This window comes from Micropterus salmoides, unplaced genomic scaffold, assembly GCF_014851395.1.
Source record: "Micropterus salmoides isolate LMB-PRFRI ecotype aquatic unplaced genomic scaffold, ASM1485139v1 Ms_hic_scaffold_10, whole genome shotgun sequence".
In the NCBI taxonomy this organism is placed as follows: domain Eukaryota; kingdom Metazoa; phylum Chordata; class Actinopteri; order Centrarchiformes; family Centrarchidae; genus Micropterus; species Micropterus salmoides.
The window spans coordinates 30,411,478-30,427,418 of NW_024040041.1; the positions used below are offsets into that span (position 1 = coordinate 30,411,478).

Consider the following 15,941-nt stretch of genomic DNA (forward strand, 5'->3'; position numbering starts at 1 on the left):
GATGAAGGATGGGCAGCTCAATTCATGAGAATAAAGGGTATTGATCGCTGGGATGTCCCATTGGAAATGAATAGTGTCATTATAAATGCCTTCTGTTTTCTGAGGACAACAAATAACCTGTTTCCCATCTTCTTCTACATGATCTGTGACCAATTTGTTTGTATTACTAATGCCTTATTCACTGCAAACAATGTTCAGTGATGCATATCCAAACCTCAGTGAATAAAAGCACTATGTTGTCGTGAAGAGAGAAGGTCATACAGTGAGCCTGTTTGTACTGACTGGAAAATGCAGGTCCACCTTGAGATGAAGCATTACTATCATCAAGCCCCATTAAGCACCGGAGCAGCACAGAAATATGCATCTAATGTATTCTCCAAGGAGGAATCTCTGTAGCTCCACCAGGCCAAGAAAAAATATCTAATAATGCAGATTTAAAGATGTGAACCTGCATACACCAATTTAACACTTTAATGCACCTTTAACCATTTAGGTTAAATGGTTATAAACAAATTCTTTCCAGAAAACCCAACATGAAACTTGTGCTTTGATTTCATTCAGCACGGATTCAGTCTAGGTTTGTGTATTTTACACATCCATACTGTGGGTTTGTGACAGGACTGGGCCTAAAATATAAATATTACTATTAAACATCAAAATCATTCTCAATCAAATCAATCAATCATTCACCTTGGAAACAGCAGCAATCCCACCACAAGGTCTGTTGAGAATTTTAGCCAGTTATAGTATTTGTTCTTTGAATATTGAAATAACATTCAGTCAGTTTTCCTAGTCTGGCAACCGCAGTTGCTTTTCTCCGGCTGGACTCGAGTGGGAATAACCTTTTGCCTGATCTTGCGGCATTTGCAAAGGCACACTATGGGAAGTAGTGTGTCCTACTTTACGGCAGCTTTTTTATACCCTGCCTCTGCAATCCCTGCAGCTCATGTTTGACTATCAAGTCAGCAAACGTCAGCCGCAGTCAACTCAAATGCACCTATTGGAATGGGTTGATCAGAAGTTGCTAAATTCATTAGAAAACTATTTATAGAACAGCCCCAGAATTGAACTTCAGAGCAATGTTTTTGATAACAATTTTGTAAGAGAATTTTTTATTTTTTTTAAAGATTATTAGATCAAATATTATGCTCATTTTTAGGTTCAAAGTCTTATTTAGAACCAGAACAGGTTTACATGGTTTCATTTTCAAAAACACCATATTTTTTGTCATACTGCAAATTGCTGCAGCTCCTCTTTTCATACCCTGTGTTGAAGGCTTCGTTTTAGCTATGGAGTGATACATCTTGTCTCTAAATGATCTTTGTTGGGAGTTGCACATCCTAGTTAAGGACTACTAGCCAATTAGAAGCAGAGATGGGCAGGTTGTGAGTAAACACGGCTTGGTTCAGCTGTAGGCTACATGTTGCCGACCAGCTTGGCAACATGGACTGGAGCAAGAGTTTCAGAGTGGTGAGTTATTAATCTGTAACAAAAGGATCTTTCATCCATGAAGTTTTAACGAGCTCTGTCTCTACATCACAGGAACAACTTCATGTCCACTGACTGCTGGAGGGTAGCTAGTGTTTGGAAGGGAGGAGAGGTATGTGCTGCAGCTCAGTGTTTTTCCACCAGTGTTTTTGAAGGTGTGTCGACAACCCGCTTGGCGAGCATTATGATTATTGTCACAGGGATGAAAGGGAAAAGGCTGGACTACAAACAAGCTGTTTTCAAGCAGTTCAGAGCAGAGTTTTCTGAGGGAGATGGGAACTCCCTTTGGGCTTTTTTCACTTTGCAAACCTATTACATGCACAACAAAGATATATAACTCAATAAAGGAGAGGGAAAAAGCCGAAAAGCATAATACCACCACTTTAAAGGTTTATTGAAAAACAGATATTGACACATTTTACTTTGCTAATGCTCATACTCTTAAAAAGTACATTATCTGTACCGGATACTCGTTTCAACCAAGTACTTGCTCATTCCTAGCGATAACGACACACTAATTGAATAATTGACTTCAGGGACACAGTAGGTTCCTTATCTTTGACAGTATCTGCTGTGCTGTCAGCCCGTCTGTGATAAAACCTTTGTACGTTCAAAGGTCCACCATTTATCATACACTGTACAATCATCTACAAGTGTCAGTGCTACAGTTCATCACTCATGTCTTATTATGAAAACCTGACCTTAATAACGTAGGTCACCAAGATGTATAATCAATGACTATGTAATGATATTTCTCTATGCCAGAATAGTGACTGAACCAACAGCCAGTTTGGAAGAGATTCGACATTTAAGGTTTAAAACATCATACCTGCTTGGTCTTGTGAGAAAAAATCCTTTGGTCCGCTGGAAGTGACGTGTTAAATGTTTTGCGTTAGTGTGGAATGCTCGGAAAAAAATCTTTGCTATATAAACTATAAAATCCAACGAAAGGTGTCATGCTGTGTCTCCAATATCTTGCCTGTGTGCAGAAGAAGGATTCTCACGTCCTGTGTCAGAATGCAGCTCAGTATGTTATAATGGGGAAGATGGAGACTCTCTCTCTGTGTCTCTTCTTTGCCATAAATCGTCCATCTCCATTTACAACGTCCGGCGATGCAGTGAAACAGAAGCTTTAACTGCTCAGCTAATCTTCCCACTCTGCATCTCTGCCGGCCATTACGGCTCAGAGAGTCCATTCATCACGTCTGTCTGTAGAGATATTATGGATCAAAGCCAGTCTAGTTGACACGTCTGTAAGGGATGAGAGGGAAAGGAATCCATAACTGCAGCTCAGCATGAAGCTATAGAGGTCTCTACTTCTTTAGAAAAGTTCAGGGAACAGTGACGCTTTGTTTTTGTATTTCATGCATACAAATGATCATTTGTGGACTCACATTACTTTATTTGTCCCCGTGAATAAATAATTTGTGCACAAATTACTATAAATTAACAGAATGTTGTGAATTCCTCACCTAAAGGAACGGGGCGGATCATGTTATGCTTATAGACAGCGATTATGGCAACGGCTTATGCTAGACTCTATATTTTCACAGCGGTTGTTATGGTGTATTAACCTCTGCCTAAGTTGTCTGTAGCTAAAGTTCTCCTGTGTTTTCATGCTCCTAGCTGATGTAAGCCACAGTTTATCTTATCACTGAATTGAGATGATCTTTATTTTATTTAATCAGTATGGTGATAGTTGTACATTTATTTATTACTTTTCCAAAGCTGTAATAAGCATTTAAGTGGTGTGATGGTTATGGAGCATTTCTCTGTGTTTTATTGTAGAAACTGTTGCCATTACTACTCATGTACAGCGTAACTGCCTGTAACACGTTAACTCCATGTAACGATCAGTAAAGAAGTTTGAACTACCACTAGTGACTCTGTGCTCTCTAGCAGGATACCTGTATCTGTACTTCATCCATGTGCCTCATGAAAAGACCCCACAACCCACATTTTGGTTTCCAGCAGCAGGGTGGTGTATGGGGGATTGACTAAAAATAAACTTCATTGTTTGTGTTCATGGTAATGATGTCAGCCAGTAGCCAAATACATGATTGTCCCTGAGATCGACCCAAAGTAATCAAAGAAGCAATTGCTATTAGCTATTGTTGCTAACTGTATAAGGATCTACTTTCGAAGCAACTTGGCTAATGCAACTAGCTATTTCTATGAAATTAAATAAAGGTTGTTTTAGAATGTTTCCCAAATGTATTTAATGCAGGCGGTTAGTACAAAGTGAGCACAACCAATTCATAGTTTTCAGGGGACATCACATTGAAAGGAAAACGCTCCCTTTGAGGGGAAAAAAAGATGTTATTTTCCGCTGCCTGCCAACCAGGAAGCAAGTGATACACTGCTACTTTGAGTTTGTTACTTTTGCGTTACCAAAATGCTGGATGGTTGTTGTGCTTTTGGATCCACTAATCGAGGAGGAGACAAGCCTGGGTTGTGTTAGGTGAGGGTTAAGTGAACATTACCGCAGTCGAGCGGTGGCAGGGACCTGGTGGTTTTCAACGGTAGAAATGCGGTAGCGGATGCTGTAATGTTATGTGGATCGGAAGTGCCCAACACTTGCAGTTTGTGTTCATATCTTCCTTTTTCTTAACTTGAAAGGTGATCCAAATAAAATCTGACTGCTTTTGCGTTGTCTCTACGGGGGAGTTGCGGTGTTGGTCTGTTATTTTGCCCTCCAGGTCACCGCGCATGTCACGTGACTGAAAACTATGAATTGTTGGTGTTCTTCCTGGATCTTGTGGATGTTTTCACAAAGGCCTAGTTTGGATATCCACAAGTTTTAAGTTCCTCCTTCAGGTGTTTATCCTCCTTCTCTCTGGCACTTGTTGGTAGGTTACTAGCTCTGTGGTCAAGTATTCTGATAGCCTCTAGCTTATTCTCCAGTGGGTGGTGGGAATGAAGGATTGGTCTGAATGTGTGGGTTTCCAGTATACTCCAATGTGGAGGCTCCTGTCCACTTAAATGTCTATGGCACAGTCCAGGAAAGCTAAACTGCTGCTGCTGACATCCTCTTGTGTGAACGCGATGTTGCTGTCCAGAGTTTAGGTGTTCTGTGAAGGCTTGCACTTCCTGGGTTTTCATTTTGACTTATGTGCTGTCTACTTATCTGTACCAGTGACTCGGTGGTGTTCCTCTGAAGGAGTTCAGGGATCTGCTTTCTACTTCTTCATTGCAGATGTTTGCCACAATAGGAGATACTGGTGAGCCCAGGTCACAGCCACGCTTCTGTCTGTAGAATCCACCGTTGTGCTGGAAATACACTAATACCAAAAGTTTTTTCTATGCAGCTCTAACAGCTTCAACTCTTCTGGGAGGGCTGTGCACAAGGTTTAGGAATGTGTTCCTGGGAATTTTTTTTAACAATCTTCTAGAAGTCCATTTGTGAGGTCAGGTGCAGATTTTGGACGTGAAGGCCTGGCTCGCAGTCTCCGCTCTAATTCATCCCAAAGGTTTTCTACCGGGTTGAGGTCAGGACTCTGTGCAGGCCAGTCAAGTTCTCCACACCAAACACGGTTCATCCATGTCTTAATAGACCTTGCTTTGTGCACTGGTGCACAGTCATATTAGAACAGGAAGGTTTTCACAAAGGTGAGAGCAGGAAATTGTCCAAAATGTCTTGGCATGCATTAACAGTTCCTTTCACTGGAACTAAGGAGCCAGACCCAACCCCTGACAAAACAACCCCGCACCATAATCCCCCCTCCACCAAACTTTACACTTGACACAATGCAGTCAAGCAAGTACCGTTCTCCTGGCAACTGCCAAACCTAGACCCCTCCATCGAGAGAAACGTGATTGGTAACTCCAGAGAACATGTCTCCACTGCTCTAGTGTCCAGTGGTGGCGTGCTTTACACCACTGCTCCAGGCAGTCGTGTCCTTACAGTTTCTACTGCGCCCATGGTGGGGATCCATGTGAACAAGGAGGTCACATCATAGGACACCATGGATTCATCTGGGTCCAGTTTCTGTTTGGGTCCAGTTTCTGTTTGTTTCCAGTTTCCAGTCTGTGGAGTTGTGGAATTAATACCAAGGCAGGGCAAGCTTTCAAAGAACACATCAAGTCGGTGGCAACTAGTTTTAGTTGCAGTATTAAGGCAGTTAGGGTTATTTTTGACTTGGAGGAGACAGAGAGCACCCAGAAAGCAAATCTTACACTAGATTGATTACCTCGAGTGATTTTCAGCTCTATCTGTAATGTGCTTGATGGGCTGGAGAAATCTGATTGAATGGAAAAAAGACAGGAAACAGCAAGTGTAGTACATAGATAAATATATGTAAGTAAATACATTCAGACAGAATAGACTTTTCAGTTGTCACCAACATGTTTGCTTCTGTTTACAGGGGATTCTTGACCTGCCACAAACCAACAGTTTACAGCACAAAGATTTAGAACTTGAATTTAGATTACGTCAACCCCAAAAACCTCCCTGTTACTACTGCAACTCTCAGACAATTTAATCCCTGCTGTTTACTCTCTGTCACGCCTTACATAACACAGAGTATTCCCAGGCAGTGGCAGTGACTTGGATTTCTGTCAATCTTGCAGAATATGATTGTTTATCAGGGCCTTACTTTGTTTTGTAAATGCATGAAATGCATAAAATATTTCTGACATTAGCTAAAAACAAAGTGAGAGAATAACCATGTCTTTTATTTCTGGGTGTTTTTTTTTGTTTTTTGTTTTTTTACAGTTGAGAATCCTGCTTGTTCATTTAACCCCAGCTGACGAACACACACAAACTGTTTATTGTGACATTTCAAATCGACATCTGCATTGCATTTAAATTACTTTATTTCAGTTAGAACCCTCTTCACATTTTAGCCTTTTTTAGGAATTTAACAACCTGTAACTTGACATGTAGCCATTGTTATTGCAGCTGGCTCTAGAGAGCTGGTCAGTGAAAATGCAATGCAGAAACAAGCCCCACCTGTGATCTTAGCACTGCAATCGGTACTCTGTGATTTGATTACATAAGCCCCTTTTCCACGGCACGGTACTCGCCTCGACTCTACTCGCCTTTTTTGGTTTTCCATTGAAGAAAAGTTGTACCTGTACCTGCCTCCAGGAACTTTCTTTAGTATCGCCTCCGTCGAGGTTCCAAGCGAGCTGAGACGATACTAAAATGTGACGTGAAAACACAGCAGACTGCTGATTGGTCAGAGAGAATTGTCACTGTTGCGCGCACCAGACAGAGGCCAGCAACAGAAAGTTTGATATTTAACAATTTTCATACGTTATTTCATCACTAAATCCTCTGGTCCCACCGTCACACAGAGCGCTGCAGCAACAACGGCAGAGGAAAACACAGCTGGAAGGTTTTCATACCTCTAATCTGTCTTTACATTCTCAGTAATGTTGAAACATTTTAACTTAAATCAAGAGACAGCTGTGTGGGTCACTGGTGTGTGTGTGTCGCATTGAAAATTACATCGCGGCAGTCGTGTGTGGCCGTAAATGTAAACAAAAATACCTTTGAAGATACAAAACAGTACTAAAGAACATGTAAAATATAGATGCTAATGTTATGATTTCCCCCATAGTTTGCTAAGGAACGCTAAGTGACCAAGACCAAGTCCTACAGATTCTTTAAAGGTCAGGTTCTGGGAAACTTCAGGTTACAAGTCATTCAAGGTATAATGTGTAATTCCTGGCCACATGCTCCAAACAAATAGAAGGCAGCATTTCACCTTCTTGGATCGGGGGAATTGAAACTCCAGGAGAACAGTGGGGAGAGGGACAGAGATGCAGACATATCCCATAATTAATCAGAATCAGATCATTTAGATCATATATAATATGTAATTTAAATCATTTATTGTAGATTATCAGTATTTTCTTGCCAGATTCACTCGTGGCTGTACCTACACCGGCTCGCTCTTTCTGAACAACATCGGCGGTGAAAGGAACACGATGTCAAGGAGCGAGAAGGAGAGCAGCTCGAGCAGCAGCAGTGATCTTCAGGCCCTCTGGGCAGCTCTACTTCGTCGTCCTCTCATGTTGGACTGAGGGCAGACTGGACGCTACAGTGACTCACCATCACCTCACGAGCCACAAGTGATATTATAAGACCGGATGGGCCGATGCTAGCTGGTTAGCAAGCTAACTTTGGTAGACTCCTTCACATTCATTCATGTTCATCCGTTTCTTGAATGTTTTTAACTAAAACATCAGGGCAAATCTTACACATTGTACCTTTACTTTAGGCCAGTGATTCACTACCTTCTGACGGAACAGAGACACATTCATAGATTATATTTTAAATATTCACTTTGTAGCTGAAAAGAAACAAAGCTATAATGTCCGTTCAGCTGTGATCTATGGGTGTCAGCTGCCAACACAGCCGTTCATCTCAGTTTTTCTTTTTGAAATATAGAGCACTCAGTTACTATTAGAATTTATTTCCTACGTGCAGTACACCCCCTTAAGACTCACATATAGTACATTCATGCATTTAATTTCCAGAGAGGTCAGAGGTGAGCGGTTCCCTGCAGCAGCCGGAGGTTCAGCAGCTTCCCCAAGGACACTGTGATGGTGGAGCACATTAACTTTCTGAGAGGATTGACCCTCTGACCTCTGGGTGAACGGTCTGTCAGTAATGTGTTTCCACCACAAAAATTGTATAACCGACAGCCCTGCTAACAAACAGAACGTTCCATGAAATATGTTTCATGTATAAGAATGAAGTTTGGTACAAGAGTGAAAGTCTTTCTAATTAGCTTTGTGCTCTGATAATTTATTTTACTGGTGCATGATGTCAATATTTGCCTGAAGCCCTTTTAAAATGGTCAAACTAATGAATGTAAAAGGCGCGTTCCTCCCCTGCGTGTAACTACTTTTAAATATACAGAGATGGTATGAATAAAGACAGTGAGTCTCATCCAAGAACCTTTTTGTATTCTCATCCTAAACCTGTAGTACTTTATTCTCTGTGTGCCTTTGTGAGAGTGTTCCAAGTCAGATTCAGTCAACGTTACTGCACAACTTGTCACAAATTGCTTGTTTCAGCCTGATGAATACCACCTGTTCATGTATTTTGAGCATTAACATAATCAATGCTCCTTTCGTGGGCATGTTTTAATCTCAAAAATGTCACAATGTCAGAGTAGAAACAATAACTTCACACTGCAGAGTGTCAATGCCTACTGTCAGAAATCAGCAGACAAACACAAAACTATTTTAGCAGTGATAGTAAAGGTATTAGGGGTATTAGCAGACCCAGAAAAATGAGGTTAGATGTTAGATGTCAAAAAATGTTTTGCATTTTGTGATCTACGACTAAAATGAAGTCAAAGTAAAGCGAAGTAGAGATGGATGAAAGATGTCACTATGTTACACTGTTGGATGTAATAAAAGAGGATGTTCACCTGGACAGCAACCAGCATAAACAGCCTGAGGCGGCTGCTGGAGTGTGGAAATGACAGCTACTGAACTGCAAGTTGCCATGCCAAAATCCTTGTTCTAATAAAATATTCTTTAAAAGGTTAACACCTCATTAAGTTTTGTTTGTGCCAAAGAGAATAATCTAAATTCAACAAAATTGGTCAATGGTTTCTTAAATCACTTTTAAGGTACCCTGTGGAGTTTGTGAGCACTAACAGCGCTGGAGGTGCAATGCACATTCTTGCTAATGATTTAATGCTATCACCACATGCCACTGATAGAAAGGTGATAGTAATGCATCAAGAAAAGTAGCAGTGCGTCAGCAAAATGCAGAGAAGAAAGCCGCAAGCTAGCAAGCATGGATGTACTGTAAACAAAGTAGATCTGAATGTTTCATAAGGAAGGAAATTCATTCAACACATTTGTTAGGCCCCAAGGACACGCACAATGCTCATTTTGCAATTATTAGGGGAGAAACACTAAATATAAACATGAAAGTTGTGTTTGTTTACGCCACAGAGCACCTTTAGAGCGAATTTGTTTACTCAAGGGATTCTTGTACGGGGCCCAGTGTGTTGTAATTGTTAAGCAGTGTGACACAAATAGTCCCATAACCACAAAGCTTTAGCATGATGTGCCATTTTTAAATGGGCGGCAACTGCAATTGCATTTGCAGTTGTTTTACAGTTTACAGTCAAATGGCTACAGGCAAGTATTCATAGGCTATAGGCTTTCACTCCATCACAAAGCAGCTGAGGACTGAAGAAGCACGTTGTCATTCAAACATTTTGTCATTATACTGCAGTTTCACCGACAGGATCAGTGGAGACAAAAAATTAACAGACATGTAGTTTTAAAAGAACACTAGTTTTAACATTCAGCGTCATAAATGGGTTATGGTCTGGACACGACCTGTTTAAAAGTGCTATGTGTAGTATTTTGTGTTTGTCAGAGTTTCCTGTCCCGAGGCAGACTATGCTCCTTCCTTGTTTCCCCACCCATTATTCAGTCTCTGTTTGTTCTGAAGAAGGATGAGAGACAATAATAAATAATAAAACCACACTATAGCTTAAACTGCAGTTCCTCTAATGGCCACAAGATGTTGGCTTTACAAACATATCCTGACGTTACACCTGGGCTAGCATCTGTTCCTCTAACCTCTCACTGAGTTTTTCTTTTGTATCTCTTCCTGAAAAAGTGTCATATACCTGAACACTTAAAGTAAGCGACATTCACTACCTCTAAATGTCACACTAGAGCATAGCAAAACAAATGGGCACTACAACCCACCAGACTCCGTTGAGAAAAACAGTAATTTTACCTCACAGATCATCATATAATACACTTCATTTAAACTAGACAGAAAGAAAGTAAAACCAAATTTGTTAGTCTTTCCACTGTTACAACAATCCCCGCCTGTAGTTCGGCCTCAATAAATCCTTAATTTGCCACGTTACATGAGAAAAGAAACACCCGTTGTATCGCTTTACTCAAGGACAACAGTTTCACAGCAACGGACTCACATGCATTAACATGCACGCAGCTAACAATGCAAAGAACATAGAAGTTTGGATGACAACACACACACAGAGAGGGGGTGTGACGTCATTCTCTGCCCAAAACGCCATTACTATATTTTCAAATAGTTGTTTGCTGCTATATTAAAGTTCAAAATCTCTATATAAAGGACCTTTAGCAAAGTTAAACATCTATTTATTTGTCAACACACACACACACACAAGAAAATACAGCTCCAATTCAGCTTTTACAGCGTATCAGCATGCATAATACCTCATTACACTCGTTACACGGTTTGTCCCTTATCCAAAATATCCAGATACAATCTCTTCTAATTTGTCATCATGTAATCTCCATCATCTAAAATATAACACACCCTAATTTAGTTCAGTACTTCGGGGGTTTTGCTGCTGTGGCCTCACCTGGTCTGGTATGATCAGTAGTTCATGGTAGCTAATGCTAGCCAACTTAAGGTAGATATTGAGTAACTGACATGAGTGAGTCTGTTTGGTGACTTTATTGGTTTTCTACTTGTGCTACTGTTACGCTACTCTTCAGCATTCACCATTATATTGTAACTGCCACTTAAGGCTACAGTTTGCCAGCACAAACACTTAAAACTGATAATATCAATGTCAAAATACTACACATAGCACCTTGTAATATGCAGGAGAACAACTGATTTCCATCCACGAAGATCTCAGTCAAAGATCTCAGTCTGGTTTTCACACTTTATAATGATTTTTATTTAATATATAAAGAATATATCCATCTAACTTTATTAATTTCACTGACGTTTCCTGTCTCTTCCAGTCAAGTTAATAATCTTCTTAAAACTGAAAATATGGGCGGCTGTGCTTTCGCGTTTGGTGGCAGAAACGGTGGCCAGTTCAGACCTAAAGGAGCAGTGCGCCTGATGTGGCCACGCCCCCCACATGACACTCCTATTCCCATGGATGGCTCAGCACTGTTCCTCCCCCAGCGAGTCTGTGTTCTCCCCCAGGTCCATGGAGGCTGACATGGCTCTAATTTTGCCCCGTCCAGGACCGGGACCGGGACCCGGACCCGGTCCTGGGCAAGGACCCGAGCCGAGCCCGGCTCTGGTTCCGCTGTGGCCGGGGTAGACCTCCACGGTGCTGGAGATGGACTGGAGGGAGCGGTCCCGAAAGTAGTGGAAAGCCTCCTGGTCCAGGTAGTTCTGCTCCTCGCGCAGGCCCTGCTCAAACAGCTTTCGTTTGTGTCTGAACTCGATCACCGTCTTGGTGTAGGAGTTGAGGGTGGTGACGGAGGCGGCCATGCAGCAAGTGAAGGAACCCCAGGCCATGCTGGTTGGAGAGAGACACAGACACATGTTGTTGATGAGTGGGTGAGAAGGAAGGGAAGAAGAAGAAGAAGAAGCAGTGAATCTCTTTACTCATCCTGATGTACTTTGCCACACTAGGTGTGGCTCTGTGGATGGTAATGTCTTTGTTCGATTTGTTCAATACCTGCAGAACTAATGACAATCAGTCAGTCTCAGGTTTACTTTGTGTTTTATGATAATTAGCACATGTTAATGATATTTGACATTGAGCTCATTTGTAGCTAAAAATGTTGCTATAGTTTGTTTTGATGCCTGACATTGAGCCTGATGGGTGCCAGTAAAAAGGTCAGGGGTTACTAAAATGAGTGTGTTAAAGGCTAATTTCCAATAATCTCTTGAAAATTAGTGATAGAAAAACAGTGACAAGCACAACTGAGGAATGTCTTAAATTATTGTGTCAAATTTTATCCCTAACCTGATCCTTAATATTTGATTGGACAAGTCATCTCTGATTGGCATCTTGGTTTCAAATGATCAGACAAACGTCCATGCTTATCTAGCCAGTGTTGGATGGCTAACAGACAAAATGACCAACGTTGTTGTTGAGGTCCTCTGAGAGGGAGTGGTGACGAGCCAGATGGAGAAATGAGACATCTGTGAAACATCTGTGGTGATTCAGTGAATACTCTGAGCTCTTCAGCCTCGGGCTCTGCTCCAATTAAAGTTAGCAGGTACATACCTGATGTGCTTCTAACTGAGAGAGTGTCTGAAGGGAATAGGTGTGATATTAGGTGGTTAAGAGGGAAGCTGATAGTCCCTCTGTGCAGAGTCAATCACTACGTGCCAAGAAAGATGACAAGCGAAGAACCATAAACATGCTGAGCAAGTAAACCGTGAAGAGAGACAAGAACAAAACCCCAAAATGAAGCAAAATGACTGATGCGACCCATCACTCGTTATCTCGCAAAAAAGGAATCCAAACTATGGTAGGATTTCCTTTTAGTTGGTTTAATGTCACAGCCATCAGTCACCTTTTCTCTTTGGTTCATAATTTAAACATAGAGTGTTTAAAGTAAAACACAATAAAAAGAATAAAAATAAAGTACCAACTCAGTAAAACAACCAAAATATACACTGAACAAAATAAATAAACGCAACTCTTTTGTTTTTGCCCCCATTCATCATGAGCTGAACTCAAAGACTTTTTCTATGTAAAAGGCCTATTTCTCTCAAATATTGTTCACAGATCTGTGAAAATCTGTGTTAGTGAGCACTTCTCCTTTGCAGAGATAATCATTCCACCTCACAGGTGTGGCATATCAAGATGCTGATCAGACAGCATGGGTATTGCACAGGTGTGCCTTGAGAAATGACGAGAAATGAGAGCAAGAGAGAGAGATAAGGACATTGGAAATCAGCATGCACTCCTTCTCTCTAATAAATAAAGTAATAATTTGTTATTCAGTGAAACACAATACACTGAATTGAACCTAACTGATATTTATTCTTGATATTTATATTGGCAGCTTTAGGACCAAAATATTTATATATCGAATATGTATATATATCTAAAATGCCATATGGATCAAAGATACATGGCAAATAAAATAGGAAAATTACGGTATTTTTCTACCTGGGTCTTATTATCCTGTTCCATTTAGCGCCTCCTCCTGCACTCCGTTTCTAATAAATACGGACAGCCATCAAAGTGAAAGGAATCAAGACCGTCCTCAAAGTCCACTGGATAACCATCTGTGGCACCTGGTTTTATTGAATCTCCATAGAAGATGTTTATGTAAGCTAACATTCTTTCATATGGCGTTACTTTTCTAGCATCTACACATGGTAAATCAACAGTGACCCACAACCTCACACATGCAAAACAAACATATAACATATGCAGTTACTTACACTTGTTAATGCAGGGGTCTGTGCTTACTCTCGCTCGGACTTAAGCATTTGAAATGATTTATGTAAAACTGAAGTGTTAAATCTCCATAACAGGGGTGCAAAGTTATTATAACCCACAGTCAAAATTATGAGAATAAGATCTAGGTTAAAGCTGTAATTTCCCTTTAAAGCAGCTAATGAAATGTGGATTTTTTAAGGATTAAAACATATGATGGGAATCCCAGCCTGGTACAAACTTACTGTTTTCACTTCACCCTCGGCTGAAATGAAGCTTAAGCTCAGTTTCTAAAGAGCTTTAAACAGAACATGTGAGCGTGCACGTGTTCCCTTTAATCGCCCTCAGAGCAGAGCACATTCACGCTTTTTTATTTGTCCTGAAGGAGCTTTTTGGCCTTCTGCTCCAGTAGAGGTTAATCATTCCTGCTGAAATTACTCCACTTTAAGGACCTGAATGGCTCCCTCATGGTGTTAAATGAGAGGCCTTTACTTGAATGACTGGCAGAGAAAATGTGGGGGGTGATTGTTGCAGATATTTCGAACTTATTCTTGTTTTCCCATCTTAAAATGCTTGTTTATGACTCCTTATGGTTCTCTGTATTTTACTGTTTTATGATGCTTTTTATAATCCATGTGTAATGCTGGCTTTGGTAACTAAATAAACATTATTATTGGGGTTCAAAGTACATTGGTGACCTTGGAAACAGCAGTAACAAAAACAATGTCACCACAAGGTCAATTTAGTAGCTGTTCTGGAGCCTTTGAGCGTCTCACATGATCTTCACCTGCCTGTTCTCAAACTCAAGAATGAATTTGAAGGTGTGAGAGGGATTGTCTGGATGCTGTTCTTCTCTGAGAATCTCTGTCCTTGATCCACAAATGAGCAAAGTGAACAGCTGCAGCTCGGCTCTGCCTTCGAGCAGAGAGAAGGGAAGGTCAAGGTGCGTCTTGTCTGGCTAATTATCCCAGAAGCAACAGTCCCGTCGCTCCCTGTGCTGAAACTCTCCTACAGTACATGCCTCCAGCAACATCCTGAAGAGATGATTTATGATTGACTAAATGGAGGGATGACGGGTCTGGTTGTTCCACATGTTGTGTGTGTGTGATCGACACCATTGGTCTTTTATTGAAACACTGGATAACAATGTATTAAGTCATTTTAAAACATGTGAAACATTCATCCTTTATTAATAATGCAGGAGTCTATTAACACAATACGTTACAAAATTAGGGCATATTTGTGTGTGGGGAGGCTTGTTTCACTACATTTGTGGGGTCCAAAAACCTAGAATTCCACTAAACTTGTGAGGTCCGACAGCTTTGCAGGGACCAAAATGCTGGACCCCACAAGTTTAAAGGGCTGTCTGAGGGTTCAGACTTGATTTTAGGGTTCAGGCTACAATTGGGTTAAGGTTGGGCATGTAGGTTAAGGTTTGGGTAAAGGGCTAGGATCATTATGTCAGTGACAAGTCCCTACAAAGAGGCTGTGTGTGGGTGCGTGTGCAGACTAACCAGAAGGACCAGCCGTAGTCCCAGCTGTGAGGCCTCCAGTCTTCAGGACCCAGACTGACTGTGATCTGGAACACCTGAGTGTACATCATGTGGGCCACCATACCCAGAAGACCTGCAACACACAAACACACACACGGTCATTACAAGCAACATTTTCTATGTCAAACGAATCCCAAAAAGGCCCAAATGAACTATTAACTATTAATAATAATTCTCTATGTATTCATGAAGCAAAGTCACGCTGCCCCAGGTGACTTAAGTTGCATTTAATCGCATCTTTCCATTGACTTTGTATGCAATCACAGCTTGTTTACCAATAAACTTCTTTCAATAACTGATATAATTCTACAGTTGGATTATAATTAATAATTATGTTTTTTTAGCTGTGTTAGCTGCAATGTCAATCCTCCACGTCTATGGGATGGGATGAAATTTAGGTCTAATGACATTCCTATCAGCCTCAGCTGTACTTTGTGTTTTCTGATAATTAGCTAATGTTAGCATGCTAACATGCTAAACTAAGATGGTGAACATGGTAAGCATTACATCTGTAAACATCAGCATGTTAGCATTATCGTTGTGAGCATGTTAGCATGCTGATGTTAGCATTTAGCTAAAAGCACTGCAATCCCCTATGTACAGCCTCACATAGCTGTTAGCATGACTGTGTACTCTCTCGTTCATTTGTGCTTACTGTTAAGACTGAATTTTTGGAAATTGCCATTTTCGCACCGTCTGCATGGGGACCTGTAAAAGCCTATTGAGATACATTTGTAATATTGATTTGCCTTTTCTGCCTAAATTAAAT

At 40.9% G+C, this 15,941-nt stretch overlaps 1 protein-coding gene across 1 annotated transcript in view; it reads right to left on the reverse strand.

Annotated features, from left to right (window-relative positions):
• Positions 1-10,911: 10,911 nt before the first annotated feature.
• gsg1l (gsg1-like) overlaps positions 10,912-15,941 on the reverse strand; it is a 40,187-nt gene continuing 35,157 nt past the window's right edge. Inside the window, exons 4-5 of the mRNA XM_038707771.1 lie at positions 15,134-15,245; positions 10,912-11,735 (exon numbers count right to left, since the gene is read on the reverse strand). Of these exons, the coding sequence (XP_038563699.1) occupies positions 11,372-11,735; positions 15,134-15,245 (476 nt within the window). The 3' untranslated portion in view covers positions 10,912-11,371. The remainder of the gene's footprint in view (positions 11,736-15,133; positions 15,246-15,941) is intronic.